The following is a 17,316-nucleotide window of genomic DNA, read 5'->3' as shown; positions in this document are numbered from 1 at the left end:
CGCGTGGGAATTGGTCACTGACGCGCTTGTCGACTTTGCATGCAGGGTCCATCACTTTCTGTTTAACAGTCAATATTTCCTGGTAATAGTTGAATCGAACAACTAATGGACGTTTGGAGTCCGTTTCGTAATTACCGATTCTTTGAGCGCGGTCGATGCGTATGTTATCCCTCGCATCGGGCATTGCCAAATCCTTTTCACAGAATTCGTGGATTTTATTGGCACAATTTTCATATTTGCGATCGTCGAAAGTGTGTTCCTCGTCGAAGTTGAAGAAAAGTAGATTGTTTCGCATTGATCGAGCTTTCAGGTCTACAACTTCGTCGGACAGTGACTTATTATCGGCCCTTATTTTGCCAAAATCTTTAAAAATTGTTTCAAATGTATGTTGCTGGGCTGACATTTTTGTTGAAAGTTCAGTGTAATTTGTTTTTAGCTCCGTACACTCATCGCTGTTAAATTGCCGACTTCTTTCTAATTCAATTAATCTCGAATCAACAGCAGAAAATTGTGTTTCAATGTCACTAATTCGAGCCTCGACAAGGGTGACATTTTTTACTATTTTGCCAATGTCAATTTCAATTTTATCGAATTCGTCTAATTTAAGAAGCCTACTTTCCATTAAGCTAAGTTTGTTCATAACTGTGACTAACGTTATTTGTGAGTGGTCGCCTATTACCCACGTATCTGTCGGCGCCACTGGGTTTCCGGTTGTATATGGAGGTGAGGGCGAGAAACCGTAACCTGGTGGAGCAGTCGGTTGCTGCGACAGGTACTGCAAGTGCAGTGGTTAATATTGCCCAAACATATGAAGAGGTTGCGAACATGGCGTATAAGGAGTCGACGGTGTAGATAGGACCGACGCCGTCTTCGTTGATGAAGTACTCGGGGACTTTTCGTTACCGGTTGGGCGCTTATCCGGCTGGTCTGAGGTCGAACCGGGCGATGCTTCATCTTTAGTGCGCTTCTCACTCTTATTTTTATCAAATGAAATGGGCATGATTAATTACAACGTATTGCACGATTAAATTGTGTTATTGTATTATCTTTGCTATTTTTGTGTTCACGGTTCAGTTTTTATTTTCTAACTACACATTATGAAGTGTAAACTTTAATCCGGTGTATATGTACGTCTAACAGAAAGCTCCTCAAGAAGCGGTATTAAGACAAAAAAGTTAGAGAAAAAACGTTAAGTCAGATATGTTTTACAAAGTTTAACAAGATCGTACTATATTGCGGTTGGTAAGACCTGCAATGTCATAAACCTGCTTGTGTTAAAACATGAATCTATAAAATAACATAAATTTCTATAATTTATTAAAGGTGTCTCTTGCATTATGTATCGATATTTAAGGTTCATCGTGTTGTTAACATGTAATTATTTTAAATAAGATAAATTAAGTCGACATATTGTGATCTCTATATACATGTATGCAACAAGTAAACAAAAATAAAAAATCATTTTGTGTGAATGCATTACTATATTTTGCAATGTATACCTCGCTTCATAACAATACTCATAGCTAACAAATTTGATTCGTTTTTATCATATAAACATAATTAAATAGTTCAAAAACAACAAAAATAACAATTTATGAGAAGTGTAAACGAGTAAATTATTTCAACACACTTTAAACCAAAGTCGTGATCACGTTATATTTCTTGTAATACATTATTCATTCATCACGTATCGTAATACATCACTTGAAAGTAATGTTTAACAATAAATAAATGCCACAGTTAACTTAATCATTATGTTTTTAAAGCACAATATATAGTATATATCAAGATAAGGTATTGTACATGGTTGGACATCTATACTGTATTCACAATGAAGCACGCATACAGATTCAAGTTACAACAAAACGATTAAAATCACAATCACAGAAACGAAGTCATTGTTAAACAAACAACAACGCTCCAGAGTTGATACATCAATGTCCATTACAGTTCCATATTCTTCAGGTCTTTCCACAGGCATATTTATCCATCCGTTTAGCAAGCAAGGGATACATTCGGGGGGGGGGGGGGGGGGGGGTTCGGAGTGGTACACGACACGGCGCAGAATACGGTGCATGAATATGCGGCACACGTATGGTTCCGAATGTACAAGTACGCAAAATTGTGCAAAAAGTCGTAAGCTGGTGTTGTTGTTTTTATCTCAAAGTAGTGCCGCACACCAACAACACACCTTTGCTCATATTGTGGCAGTGGTTCACATTTTTTTGGATACGAACAGTGGCAGTGGAGCTAAGACAACGAGTGTGAGCGTGGGTTGGAGGGGATGATGTGGTCCTTGTGAACAATTTGAAAGTTTACAACAAGTGTGATATGTGTATAAGAAACTCCGGTGCAGTTTCGTTTTAATAATAAAGGACCGGCCCATGAGAAATCTATCCCATTATTTCGTCTCAAGAACTAAAATTACCTTAATAATTTCATTTATATTCAGAAATAAACAAAAAAGCTGTCATATTTATAATTCAGTGTTTGCGTTTTGAATTATTTTAATAAAATAATACTTACAAGCTTTTGAATATAACCTATACCCGTTAAGTTGAGGAACACTGAGATAAACAAAAATACGCTTGCAAAACGAAATGTGAAATGAAAGAAATCGTTTTCAACGTAGACGTAAAATGCAGCAACACTTTGGGCAAATACTTCCGGCCTATCGACCGTTGAACTTTTTCGAATGACCCAGCTAGTAACATAATGGCATAGTACAGGTTTGAGAGTAATAACGCCCTCCTATCCTGTGGTGACTGTGAATGATGTCATAAGAGTGTCGTAGAAATCGCTGATGCTATTACTTTTCGCACGGAGAAACTTTAATAAGCCTTTACGTAAATTAGAATAATAAAATGGTAATATCATTTCAAAGAAAAATAAAAGGTGTTTGCTGAAATTGGTTGTCGTTTTTACTGTCACAAGATAAAATGCCTTAGTATCACATACAATTTAATGTTTCAATGTATTCAATATTTGAAAATTTTCACATATGGACAGACAATTTGACAACTTCGTTATAATGATTTTGTATTGGCAAAAAGCACATTATCTAAACGCTAATTAGTCACGTATTAAATTATTACATTATTTTAATATCAAAACACGTTATTCATAACACATGCAAATGTTAGGTGAATCATTTAAATATTATATAAATAACTTATGCATTGTACATGTTTTATTTTTTATACTTTTTCGGGAAAGCGGTCGTTTAAGGTCAAGGTAGTACAATTTTCATTTATAATAAGCACATAATCCACACAATAATTAGCCACGTATATTTTTTTTATCAAAACATGTTATTCAAAACACATGCAAATGTTAGGTGAATAATTCAAATATTATACAAATAACTAATGTTATATAAATGTTGTATTTTTTTACTTTTTCGAGAAAGCGGTCGTTTAAAGTCGATGTAGTTAAAATGAACGTGAAAACAGCACGAACACTTCCGCATGTTGAAAAGAAAAGAGATTAAATAAATGACTAAAAGACGTTTTTGCATAAAAGCATGCATATGAAAATCACTATCAAAACGGACAATGGGATTGCGTTGCAAATCGGATAGCATGACTTCAAAGGGAACTTAATCGCAATTTGTTTTATAACATAAGCTTCTTTAACTCAGTACTTGTCGTTCCGCCCGCGTGACTGCTTTTTGTCTTTATACATTTTACAAGAACGCATTATCGTTCAAGAACCAATTTTACTAAAAAATAACACAGTACGATGAAAGTCAAATGACACAATCTTATTAAAACATTTGCAAACGAACGAGAACATAATTGAAACTAAATGACATCACGTAATCAGTAACATGATGGGTGTTTCGTGCGCTTTGTCGATGAATGGGTTTATTTTAAGATTTGGAGGAACATTCGTAAATCAAAATCATAGTTATCACAGAGCTATAACTCTCTGAAGGAGCCAAGGTCCTGAACGACATGACTATAAACTAATACGCATTTCCCCTTTTAAGGAACGCTGCTTTAACTATCATTGAAATTGTAAAATTGATTCTTGAGTTCCAAAGATATGGAACGGTCATGAAAATGTCCTATTGGAAACAAAATAACAATATTTCTCTGAAACATAATTAATGCGAATGTCAAAATGCATAATGTACTCAAATAAACAAAGTCTCAATACACACAAGCGGACGTGCTGAGTCATTTTACTTTTTTTATGAAGCACATTTATAAGAAAATTGGTGCGGATGAGCAAGAACACGCAGACGTGAACTAAGAACAAGAAAATCTCTCAGGGCTAATGGTCAGGTTTCCCGGTCAACTAGGCATGTCCCGTGCACAGAATGGGTCCAATTGTAAGAAAACCATCTTCTGCGGAACCACCTTGAAAAACAACATGCAATAATGTTAGATGCCTGAAGATTCAATAAAAATTATTTCGAGTCGTTGGATGCTAAATGTATAGGGGTTGAATTTGTTTTATTTAAATGTAGACATTATGTTCACCACAGGTAACTTTATATTTGGAATCAACTTTTAATGACCCTTGAAGGGTAAACTTTAACGGCCTTGATGCTATGAAAGGTTTTCATATACGTGTGAGAAAAACCCTATTGTGTTGACCGTTTCTTAAAGGGACTGTCCAACAGATTAAAGCGTCGTTCGACGCGAATCGATATTTTGAGAAACTACGAGGATTGCTTATATAGCTAAAAATACATCCGCAATTGACGTGAGCGTGGATGGTCGAGTGGTAAAGTCGGGAGTCATTTTACTCCAAGCTTCCCTGGCTCTAGGGGTCAGTGGTTCGAGCCCTGTGGAGGTTAACGTTTTTTCTTCTTTTTTTAATTGTATTCTTATTTTTTACTGTAGATTTTTAGTTCAAATGTTTAAATTTATCAATATAAAGCATTTAAAGCAATTAATGACAAGCTTTAATACATGCCAAAATCTGTTGGACGGCCCCTTTAATTACCGATGTATAACCACATATCCAAAGTTATAAGAATTAGTTGCAACACTTGCAGGATCCATAAGAATCCTAAAAAGACACTTAAGAGACGTACTATGGTGAACGTTCGGATTCTAGTATATGTCGATACACATATATACTTGTAAATGTAGATATATATACAAATATCAAGCATAAGGTGTTAGCAATGTGTAGTCGAATACTTGAGTGCTACATTGTTCTTCATTACAGATCCATAATACTTTTATGTGATAGATTGTATATAGAAACGCGAATAATGTATAATACATTTTGCTATTTCTCTTAGGGAAATACCAATAACTGATTTATTAATATGGTGGACTTTTTAGGTCATTCGTTTTGTACAAATGATCAGTGTTTGGGTTGCAAATTATAACTTAAGTGTGAGTCCTGCATAGGCAGAAGTGACCCGGGAATAACCAAACATGTCTATAAAATAAATTATTCAACTTAAAATAATTGATCTCGCAAAAATTACATTGAACAAGCAAATTCATTGAATTGATATCTCTCGAAAAATAAATTATAGTCATAAAATCATAAAAAATAATTAAGTATATGGTAATTGGGTATAGAATATTGCAATTCTCCTCGTTGATATATATACATCCATGAAGTTGCATGTTGAAATCTTGTAACATATCTGGGACATAACCTCGATAATCATACAAAAAAACAAAGGGCAATAACTCCAGTTTAAACAAGTGCAGGGTCATGGTTCTTGTGCATGGCACTTCTACCCATCGATTTCTACATACCAATGAAGTTACATGTTGAAAGGTGTATCATATTTGAAATATATCCCTGAAATATTCCATCATGCAAAAACAACAAAGGGTAATAACTTTCATTTAAGAAAGTGAAGGGTTATGGTTCTTACGCATGGCACTTCTCCTCATTAATATCTATACACTCATGAAGCTTCATGTTGAAGTGTTGCATGATATCTGGGATATAGCCCTAAAAAATTACATCATACAAACACAAACAAAGGGCAATAACTCTTATTAAAGAAAGTGTAAGGTTATGGTCTTGTTCATGGCATTTCTTCCCGTTGATATCTAAACACCTATGAAGTTTCATGTTGATGTCGCATACGTTTTTTTTAGATATAGCCCTAAAATGCTTTGTGACGAACTGACGGACAGACGGACAAATACCGTTTCTATATCCCTCTGCCTTAGGCGGGGAATAAAAAGAATCGGGCCGCATGGCCTACTCGTTTCAGCTCCAGTTTTACCAGAACATATTGTCATTTCTAGGAATGTATACCTGTGTCACCAGCATGAAACGTGTGGATAGGCAGCTCGTCTTTGTTCGTTACGAAACCTTCATCGTGTCGCCACACCTCGTCGTTCTCATCACAGTTACAATGAAGTGACGTATTGAAACAGGACCTCGTCTCCCCGCACGCGCAGTTCCCGCTGCCGGGAGACCCCCCACCGAAGTAGTTCGCCTTCTGCCCAGTGCGATTCATCCAGAAGGTGGTCAGCGTTTCTGGGTCGGAGGGGTTGTGGATGATTGCTGCCTTGCAGTCCCAGCGCATGAACTGGGCGCACTCCTTGGATGAGTCGACGATTTTGATGGCCTCTCTCCATCCAGTCACGTAGTTGAGGGTGACCTGGTACTCCCCGGCTTCTTCGTAGCCCTTCACTTGCGTTCGCTTCTCCTGGTCGTGATCTAGAAATGGACATTTGTTGAAATTTTTATATAATACACATTACAATAAACCTATTAATCAGCAAAACGTGTATGTTTAACTTTTGTAATTTGTCTCTTTCCTTACATCCCCTTCGCGAATAAAAAACTATGGAAAAAATAAGATGACTATAACACCCAATACCCACCACACAACACCAACCAATGATTCGATCTTACTACCAACGTTTAAAGGGTCTTAAATAAAACTAAGAAGCGGATCCTCACAAAGCGCAGATCCGGTAACAATACAATTATACAAAATTCCCACATGAACCAGTTGATAGAAAAAACAACGCAACACATGGACCAGTTTAAATAAAAGCAACGCAAACTAGAGGAAAACGTACGTAAAACTGTGATCGCCTCTCTGAGTTTGGTGTTGAAGTCACACTCGACCTGCACGGGCCCAAATAAGGTCTGCTCGCCGTCCGGATCCACATCCGCTATGCAGCTCTGGTTCAACCCGCGACTTGCCCAGTCGGGGCAGTGGATAGCTAGAAAAAGGGAAACGGTACATGCAAACGATGCCTTACTCCATAAACAATAGCTAGTGTTACCAACTTTCATTCAAATCCACGTTTAGTTTATGACGAAACACTTTCGAATAAAAAGTTCCCCCTAAATTCTAAATTACGCATTCCAAATACGCTAGGCCCATGTTCGAAGGAGGTACCGGCGCGTAACCGGTAAAACTGATAATTGTCGTAACACGATCGAGAAGGTAAGGGAATACGTGCATACAATTCAAAAGCCTATTTTTGGTTTGGATAGAAAGGGGCAGAGCGAACACAAATTTACTACATCGACTCAATTATATCTATGTACAGCAACATTAAATACTCAAGTAGGATTGTTCTTCTAAAGTTGTTCTGAAATGATATGTTCAGTTTTCTCGCTTATAACATGGCCACACTTTCAATCCAAGAAATGATTACATTATTGCGTTAACTCTCGGATGATACGTTTGGGGCTAAGATAGTTTACGGTACATAAATGCAAGCCAGCTACTTATTTTTTATCAATTTATCTTACCCAAAGGCAAACAGGGATATGTATGACAGTTGTCTTCTTCATACGAAGGACCTTCACATGGTGTGGTCAGGTTGCCAAATGACGTCACATCGCACGTGCGGCTCCGATGGCGCGTTCCCCCACCGCACGTGACCGTGCATAGCGACCAGATTGACCACTCGTGCCACAGGCCGGGGACTTCAATCAATACACAACTTTTACGAGTTACCTTGAACACAATTCTTTATGTTTTTAGGGGTAAAAAAGCAAAAGTATACATATTCATCAGTAAGTTTTCTTAAAAAAATCATGCAGATCTCAACTTTTTGATACATTCTTTTTTTACATTGGCCTTCGACATCAAAATGCGCTTTTCTTAATTCCCATATAAACTTTATATAATTGTGAATGATCGTAGGTAAAAGCGTTTGCAACATACAGTGCCGATATGAATTTCTTTTAACAATCTCCTCCTACCTCGACATTGGACCGGGTGACCTCAAAATTCATTGTCGTTTTCCCTTTCACCCAAGTACCCGCTATCCCATTGCAGGATCATAAATCAAATCATTCTCAATGTATTGTCAGTAAACGAATTTTCTGTAACAATTTCCCGCGAACTTGATCTTTGACCCGTTAACCAGAAAAAGATCCTTTCTTTCATAATAACCATTACACCTATGGGAATATGTGAGAGTCCTCTAAATATCAAGCGGAAACAATAGTGTCTACAATCGACCTTCCTACCGACCTACCGACCTACCGACCAACGGACAGGTTCAAAGAAAGTATCAAAGGGGGGGGGGGCAACTATCATACATTTATTAAAGTTCATTAAAGCATACATTAGTTACCTTAATATATCGCTTTCATTGCATATTTAAAATATATACAGTGTAAATAAATGTTTCCAAAATGTAATACATTATTGTAAAACAAGAAAAACATGTTCTATGTTATGCAATACTTATTATATAAAGTTTAACAAGCTACTGCTATCGAGCTGTCAGAATTCGGAAGGATCTTATAACTTCCAAATAAATAAACATAACAATAAATAGAAGTACATGAAACAATAGTTAAACGTGATTATTTTTATAATAATATCCGTGTTCATCATTATTGTAAAACTTTCGTAACATACACAACTATAATAAGAAAAATACATTAGAAAATATGTTTGAACACCAATTTAAAACAAATCGAATACACAGATATACAAAGAAATAAGTTATATTACAAACGCTTTGATTACATTAAAATTGCAATAGCTCTTAAGATATTAGTTCGTTTGACAACAATGTATACATCATTATGAGCAAAGGAATTGTTTAATGGTTTTACTTGAACATGGATCAGTTGCGCATATTTCCGTGCCGTCCGAATTCCCAGGGCACTCGTCCCCTCCAAAATAAGGCCCGTCACAAGTGCGACTGCGCAATCGTTTGCCTTCTCCGCACGTGGTACTACAGACTTGCCACGGTTGCCAGGCCAACCAGATTCCGTCCTCTGACATAATTAATGATGACAAGTATGACTCTTTTGTAATAAGAAGCTTTTTTAACAGTCAATCACTCGTCCAAAAAATATACAAAAAACAACAACCGAAACTTCAACAATCTGTGCTATAGCACATAGAGATTATTAATGCGTCAAACAGATTTTATGAAACAAAATATACAGGCGGCTGTCAGCATGATGATAAGCACCAATCGTTTGTTCTTTGTTAAATATATTTTGTAAACTACATTTTATATGATGGTATTAATTCGAATGTAGATATGTAAGCAATAAGATAACCATCCTTTTTGTTGCACTTCATTGGTTAAAGACCCTATATCTGTGTGTCTTTTCTGCTCAAACTGGCAGCCTTCATTCTACTAAATGCCGGTGTGTAATTTCACACATCAATATTGTGCGCTTTAACTCATACAATTTAGATACTGCTTTTTACAAACGTTTATGGTGATATAGTAGAAAGAAGCTCGGTCGAGATGAAACTTGACACTAAATATTGCAAACTTTATACAGAATTTATTACTTATGTGTAACCTTTAAGAAATTCTACAAAGATAAGTCATTTGAAAGAATTTCGAAAACTGAGTATTCAAAGGATTTTGTTCTGCATTTAAAAAAACGTCGGGATGTTATATTGCCTGCTAGGAGTGCTGAAAGTATGAAAATGTTGCTCTAGTGGCCTAAAAGTCGGTATATGTATATATGACTTGCGGGGTCTCATTCCAAGACCAAGCTCAAAGTGTTGTTTCATGTCCACATCAATTGCATCCCTCTCTAACAATTTACTTATTTCGTTAATAATTATGTTGCTATAACTTACATGAACTCAGTTTTACTTTTCGATTAAGATTAATAAAGATAAAGATTAATAATTGCAACCATAATTCATGTCCAGGCTGACCCATGGATTGACCATGATGGACGTCCAATCTGCTTACCTTGAATAATAGCACTTTCTCATAATTTCACTGTTGGCAGATACCATTTAGTTAAAATGGTATTGTGATATTCTGCTAGTAACTTAACTTTAGCTTATAGCATATATGAAATCGACGAGCCTTGTGGCGAGGCCGTGATACTGACACAATCATGTCGGAACGATTGATGGTTTTGAAGGTAAGTGCACTCATGTGTTATGTATTCTTCTATATATATGTATATTGTTTCCAGCCGGATATTGTTTTAATATATGTAGTAAAAGAAACCATTTGACAAATGTTTGGACGCAATTTTAATGAGATCCTGCACATGTGAGCGTAACAATTGGATTGCGACACAGAGCCCTTCCTATTCATCATAAGAGAACCAATGTTAATCATTTTACATGTACTGCAGTTGTATTAAGAAAAATCAGAATCATGAATAATCATTAATCATGCATGGAACACCGTTTTGTTTTCACCGATCACTCAGAGTATCTGATTCAGACTGATGTCTCTGGACAATGACCGAGAAGGAATTAACCGCTCTCACCAAAAATACTTCGTGAGTAGTACCCTTAAAAATAAAATAACGCATTTTCATGTTAACCTGGGCATTCTTGGGTGTTGCAGTCTTGTCTCTCATCATAATCCCCGCTGCAATTGACACCACCATTAAAAGGACCAATGCAGGACCTATTTCTCCACTGTATTCCTCCGCCACAAGTGACGTCACATGTGTACCATTCGCTCCAGTCGGTGAACACGCCGTCAACTAAATAGTTCAATCACACACTTTAACTGTGAACAGAAAGCACATTATTTTACAGCGCCTAGAAGATAAATGTACGATTATCTGCTTAAATAAAGTTGGGTTTTTTCTACATGTAGTTATAATCCAACGCAAATGTACAGAAGAACAGAGAGGGAGTATTATAAAGAAAAGTTAAAATGCTTATCATTTCCATTTAAAAGGTGTAAAAAAATGTAAGATACAAATTATATTAAAAGCTATAGATCTACACAATGTTTAACTGTAGTGACTAAAAAGTGCAATGCACAATCACGTCTATTCAACAGCATTTGTTGAAAACGACATTTGGTGAAACATTACTGAGGAAAGTTTGTCGAAAAAAATACTAAGGAAATCGAACGTGATAGAGTGAAAACACACACAAAGGCCATTTGCACTCTGGAGGACAAGGTTAAAGACTATGTAAACACAATTAAAGACTTAAACCCCATGCAACTAGCTAAAACTATTTTCAACGTATTATTTTAATGTGTTTAAGAAATTAAATACATGTTTAAAGTAAAAAATAAATATATAAGGATGTATAATTGTTTATATATTCCCAGGTTTTTATTTTGATTTTGAATACGCTTATTATCAAAACATATTATTTTGACGAAGACAAACTTTGCACCGCTGAAAGTGAAAGAACAATAATGTAATAATAAATAATGTAAATATACATAAAATAATACAAATTTTATATGGCAACATTGTCAATAACTCAATACAATGCTATGTTTTTTTTATTCGTGTCAAAACTTAAAGGGAGGAGGAGTCATACAATTTCATTAAGCATCAATCTCATAAATCATTTATCATTTTGCCCTTCTGTTGCATTTTTTCGGCACGTTACAAAAGCCAAATGCAAATCATGTGACGTGACATAGTGCCACAACCAAACGTGACTTAACAAGCGTCCAACGCCGACCAGTCTTTCCAGACCCCGTCGACTACATGTAACAGCACAGAGTGAGCGAATCAAGTTCGCGATCAATTAAAATCTGACATTACATGAAAAATATAAAGGCTATCCTAATAATACATGTACTCCCCTTTAAAAGGAATTTCATTATAACAGTCAGGTATTCTTTTATCAGAATATTACTTTTGTATTAATGTCCGTTGTGCGAAAATATTCAGCCGCTTAAAGTGCTATTTCAAAACAGATACGCATTCGTTAAATCGCAATAATATGGTCAAACGAAATGTGTATTATTAATAAGCACATACGGTTGTATACATAAAAACTCTGCTGACCTTGACATTAGGTCTGCCATGTATACCCGCTCGTCGCGCCAGTTTCCGATGCGGATATGCTGCCATTATAGTGCCCGTGCGCTTCCCGCTGGCGCCATTGTATGCTGTTGACGCATGTTAAAGTGACCATTTCCAAACACACAATCCACTGTGGCAAGAACGTATGGATAGACAATTATCAAGGAACACATTCAATAAGCTGACAAGACAGTATGGACATATGCTGCGATCCAATACCATGAGATTCCATGCTGTATACTGTATATGGTGATATTTAACGAATGTTATTACTAAGTATGCCATTTTCTGTTAGGCAATTGGGACGTTTTTATTTAGTAAATGTATTATTTAATTTTAGTTTACTGAAGGTCAGCTACAAAATCATACGATAATAAATAAAATACAAACACAAGGTCAATTTGATTTGAAGAGCGGGGAAGATGCAAACAAATTACTTATCTACGAGTTCTTCAAATACAATGTTAGCTAATGTTAACGGTTCTTGTAACTAGAGACGAATAATAACACCATTCTATCTTGCAAAATGTGATGGCAAGCTACTATATCTAAACACATGTGTAAGTTTAGAAAATATCACAACATGTATTAAAATACTAGTAAGCATGAGCGATAAAAGCAGATGATACAAATTTCAATCAAAATAGCTTCTATATTAAAACAAAACCAACGTTCGACTGAATGAACGGAAAAAGCTCATTAGTTAGCGTGAGATACTAACAAGCTCAAACATCAAGAAAATCACAAAGCTTATAACATATACAAAAAGCTTTAACGTTTAGAAAAAAACTATAATGCTATAACCTAAGTATTACTATGCAACATGCTAACATACTTGGACACGCGATGTCGTTACACACTTCCGCCTGCTCAGACGGGCCTGCGCAGTAATCACCACCATGTTTCGGTTGATCGCACTCTCGTGATCTGTTACGCAACCCTCCACCGCAGGTTGTACTACACTCTCCCCAAGTTCCCCACAGCTTCCAGGATCCATCGACTTAATTATGAACCAACAATATAGAGGATATTTGTTGGATTCGGTGGATTATCGATTTTAATTCACGATTTATCATTAAAATATATTTTTTCTATGATCACGAGTGAATTAAAATCGATATTCCACCGAAGCCAACACATTTTCTTTTTATTTTATGCTAAATTCACAGTTTATATACATTTTTTAAGAGATTGACTAAATAATTTCGCTGGGATAGTGACGTCATTTCGTCAAAAAATGACGTCATTTAACATTAAACAGTAAAAAGTTTAGATAATTTTCACTGTTAATTTTTAACTGTTTGAAACAGTGAAATTATCAGTTCTAATTCACTGATATTTATCTATAAACCACCGAAAAGCATAAAATAAATATTTTGTTATCGTTGTATATGTGTGAGACAACATTTACCTGGCTGAAAGCCAGGATCTTTTCGGTCATGTTCCTTCACGTTTTGTATGATTTCAACGAGGCCATAATACTATCCTTAGTGAGGTTAGCATCAATCGATTTCAATCGTCTCCATTTCAGAAAAAGAACTGATAATGATGTAATTAGCTTAATGTTATTTCCCTTTATTCATATAAAGGTCAGTGATAGGTTAGTATTGACAAGCGATGCATGTATGTATACCGTGATATTAGTTTGTATAAATGATTATATGGCAATTATTATTTGATGTTAGAAATCGTTGGGCTAAAAACTAAAATTTCAGAGTACGTTTGCTCATAACGCAAATGAGCCCTTATATCTGTTGAAATTCTGATATTCTGTTCGATGTTGTTTCTTAAACTGTCTATTTTCCTCTCTCAGATTCAGGGTTGTGTTTAATATATATAAAGTTTATAAACGCAATTCATTTGTGAAAAGCTACGGGTTAATGGATGTACCTCATTAAAAGCTGGTAGACGTAATAAGTTAACTGTAACAAAAGGAATAATGAATTTTAAACTCAGTATGTTATGTAATCCAAACTGTACTTACGAAACAAACGGCTTTGATTATAATACGATTCGAGGGACTGAATCTAGGCTCAAGGTTAAAAAATAACAATTCTCACGCTACATGTATATTAATCACCATCAAAATGAAAACCATATTTACCGGGACAAGAAAATGCGTTACACGTTTCCACGTCGTCAGGCAAACCAGGGCATTCCGCGCCATCGTGGAAGGGACCTCTACATGTCCTTGACCGGTTGCGGTTACCATAGCCACACGTGTGCGAGCACTCGTTCCACGCGGTCCATGAGTTCCATACGCCATCCACTGCATGATAGGAATAACACAACATTGTGTAATTAATTTTTTACAAAATATGTGTATAAGGGCTATAATATATATCTTTTAAATAAAACTTGGACGATATATTTCATAATATATAACACATTTAATCACAATTATTCACACAATGTCGATGGAAAATTCGACTTCAAGGTATGTGCAGATACAGCAGTTGTCTTTGTGGAATTAACAAATATAGCTAAACAATACTAATTTATGATTTATAAGAATTAAATCTTGCTCTAAAACCGGTGTTTGACTGTACTAACGTAGACTAAATACAGTAAAAAAGTCAACAAGTTTCAATCCTACGTTATCATTTTAAACTTGTGTGCAGTGAACTTGTATACATTGTGGATATCAAAAGGTGTCAGGTGGTACCGGATGTAAGCATTAAGTGATGTCTGTTTCCGGTTAATAAAGTTATAATGTATCTAACCCCCGCGCATAGATTTGACTGGTTCATAGCTCGACCTCAAATCTCGCCCATAATAACCAACCACGTGATGATAGCCGAGCAACGTGGTGCAATAATGGTATCAAAGCATGGTAAAATTTCCCGCTGTTATTTTTACGTTTTTAACTTAAGTATATGTTTGTTATGAACATAAACTTATACAGTATTTTTTAAATATAAGAGAATATGATACAACTGTTCATAGTATAATACTTATAAAAAACATTCCAGATCTGGAGGGATTTTCATGTTTAACAATAACTCTAAGATGAATATTGCCAATGTTCATAGTCATAGGGTCTGATTATGAAGTTCTTCAGATACAAAATCGGTCGTAACAGAATTATATTGACCAATCGGATTCAGTGGTAAAATACTTCTGGTACATTTGAGATCGTAGTGAATCAAAAAACCGATGTCGTTATACTTAGACAATAGACATTACCATTACAAATATTTAAAATGATCTATATGACAGTTTATAAATTTGCCAACTATTTTTCGGCGTAGCTGTATAAGCCAGCTTTTCACCTTACCTGACCTTTGTAAGTATCCAATAAAATTCAAATAAAATTTCCCACGTCTAGACACGAATGAATACACTTCATTTAGTCTGTTGGCTGATTTGAACATACCACCAGAACATTTGAAACATGAACGCGTCTTTGTAACACTGTTTTGCTGCGTGTTCAGCATGAAACAATTTTATCTCTAATGAAAAGGCTTGATAGATAGAAAGTTTTACACTCAACTCTCGACATCAATTCAGCTTGTGCGTGCACCTTTTATTTTCAGAGGATTGCCAGCGTTAGTATCAGGGTCAGTTCGCGGCCAGTGAAATAATCGTTATATAATATAGACGCTATCGCGTGAACTAGGTGAAGTGCTCGGGTTATCTGGAAGACATGTGGTCAGCAGCAATTTATCACTTTCTCGTGTTAACCTTCTCAAAGGGTCAATCTCAGCATGTTATCTCATTAACAGCTACAGACCATTATTGTATTGCTGATAAGGGCTGAAGTCTATCTGACTCAAGAATCTGGCATATACCCTGGACTGTGGAATTTTCTTTAGACAAGAAATATGTTAAATGAAAATATTCAGCGATATAATTATGGTAACTATGTCAATAGTAGACTCTTAATGTGTTTTCAACAATACCATGATAAATAATATTTTTGATTAATTTAACAAGAATTATTCCATCATATTGACTTATGTATTAAGCATGAGCGCGATGATTCTCGATACTGTTATAATCGACAAACCACTAAAACAAGTTTGTTCGAAGAACGCGCGTATGAATATTCAAATATGTATGGATACTTCGCGTGTGGCCGGTTGAGTTAATGTTTTAATTTTACTTCCATTCTTCTTTTATTTTTCTGTTTTGTATCTATAGGTTTATGACAAGCAATATGTAATAATGTAAAATAAGCCGCGAAAACTCCGCGTAACACCCCGTACTGCGTGTGATGCAGCTAAGAACTGCACAGAAAAAGACATTCACTATCTTTGATCCCATTCATCAAATTCCTTATCTTTCGTCAAAGCCAACCACAATCAACGCCGTATATCTTTTTAAAAGATATTTCTTGTTACAAATGACTTTTTTTTATACTCACTAGGGCACATCTGTTCTGTGCAGGGGGTGTACTGAACATGGTCTCCGGGACAGGACGTGCCGCCGTAGTTGGGGGCGGGTGGTTGCACGCACGTGTCCGCGTTCTCTGCCCATCCTCGCACGTGACCGAGCATTCACTCCATCCAGTCCACAAGCTCCATCCAGCCTTTACTGGAACAGAAGAAAACATTAAAGTAAAAAACACTTAAACAACTTGTGTGTCTGAATTGTTTTATATTTTTTTTACAGAAACTGCAAGATCTTCATGTAATGAACTAACTTTAACGTACACGCTGCGAGTTTTACCAAATTTAGAATTTCGATCACTATTTTCTTTAACAATTTTTTGTACAAGTATTTAAACAAATACATTGTAAAGACTATATACAGACTTTATACATTAAGAAACTGCTCCCGTAATGTAAAATAGAAATCTGGTGAATGTAACATACATTTTAGATTATGCATGGCTCAGAATAATATATCATATTTTGTTCGAGTATATATTTTTGTTCGAACTTATTTTCCAACCTATAAATCAGGAACAACATAAATAATTCAACAAAATCCATCTGGTCTCTTTATCTATTGGTCTGTTTAAAGTAAACAACCATTTACGCGAACCAGGGTGCACGTCACTATTATTTTGTTTTATCATTTTTAGCATAGTTGCGGTTACGCATCTATGCTTATGTTAGAGCTACATTTCGAAAACCGACATGGAACGGTTGACCATTATGAAGCCTTACCTGATCA

General features: G+C 35.7%; 1 protein-coding gene across 1 annotated transcript; it reads right to left on the bottom strand.

Moving 5' to 3' along the window:
• Positions 1 to 1,660: 1,660 nt before the first annotated feature.
• Positions 1,661 to 13,925, bottom strand: LOC127876981 (coadhesin-like). The gene is made up of 8 exons (XM_052422547.1): positions 13,916 to 13,925; positions 13,031 to 13,195; positions 10,735 to 10,899; positions 9,031 to 9,195; positions 7,708 to 7,884; positions 7,023 to 7,169; positions 6,247 to 6,654; positions 1,661 to 4,364 (listed from the first exon to the last, which is right to left on the bottom strand). Exons 1-8 carry the CDS (start codon positions 13,923 to 13,925, stop codon positions 4,303 to 4,305), a joined length of 1,299 nt encoding a protein of 432 aa, XP_052278507.1. The 3' UTR covers positions 1,661 to 4,302.
• Positions 13,926 to 17,316: the final 3,391 nt, after the last annotated feature.

This window comes from Dreissena polymorpha, chromosome 4 (assembly GCF_020536995.1).
Source record: "Dreissena polymorpha isolate Duluth1 chromosome 4, UMN_Dpol_1.0, whole genome shotgun sequence".
Classification (NCBI taxonomy): Eukaryota; Metazoa; Mollusca; class Bivalvia; order Myida; family Dreissenidae; genus Dreissena; species Dreissena polymorpha.
Note: the sequence above shows the minus strand (reverse complement) of the source record. Positions and strands in the feature narration are given on the sequence as shown.